This window comes from Eimeria tenella, genomic scaffold, assembly GCF_000499545.2.
Source record: "Eimeria tenella Houghton genomic scaffold, Eth_scaff2878, whole genome shotgun sequence".
Taxonomy (NCBI): Eukaryota; Apicomplexa; class Conoidasida; order Eucoccidiorida; family Eimeriidae; genus Eimeria; species Eimeria tenella.
In genome coordinates this window covers 1-507 of record NW_013542754.1, presented here as the reverse complement: position 1 = coordinate 507, position 507 = coordinate 1, and the positions used below count along the sequence as shown (strand labels likewise).

At 60.9% G+C, this 507-nt stretch overlaps 1 protein-coding gene across 1 annotated transcript in view; it reads left to right on the top strand.

Moving 5' to 3' along the window:
* Positions 1 to 32, top strand: part of ETH_00037225 (uncharacterized protein) — a gene marked incomplete at both ends in the record, with an annotated part of 1634 nt that extends 1602 nt beyond the window's left edge. Inside the window, one exon of the mRNA XM_013375544.1 lies at positions 3 to 32. Coding sequence (XP_013230998.1) covers positions 3 to 32 — 30 coding nt within the window. The remainder of the gene's footprint in view (positions 1 to 2) is intronic.
* Between the last annotated feature and the right edge of the window lie 475 nt (positions 33 to 507).

Below are 507 nucleotides of genomic sequence, written 5' to 3'. Positions count from 1 at the left end.
ATCAGCAGCAGCAGCAGCAGCAGCAAGAGTAGCAGCAGCAGCAGCAGCAGCAGCTGGAGAACAGAAGAAGCGGGGAGCAAGGGGGGGCGCCCGTGGGGCCCCCACCCCCCCAACTCGAACTGGAATGATTTGCTGCTGGCAAGTGTGGGGCAGTTCCCGCGCTGCAGCGGGGAGAGGGCCCCACTTCCTGCTGCTGCTGCTGCAGCAGCAGCAGCAGCAGCAAAAAGAGCCACTTGGCAAGCCCAGAGAAATGTTACGCCCCATGTCGGAATGTGCGTCTTGCTGTTCTGCTGCCCTCGCTGCTGTTGCTGCTGCTGCTGCAGGTTCCGCAGCTGCTCCTGTTGTTGCTTCCACAGTTGCTGCTGCTGCTGCTGCTGCGCAAAGGCAGCAAGTGGTATCTCCTTTTTTGTTCTTATTTCGCCGTTTCAGCAACGTCGCCAGGCCGCCCTTCACATGGGTCAAGCTGCGGCTAGGTGAGCTGCTGCTGCTGCTGCTGCTGCTGCTGCT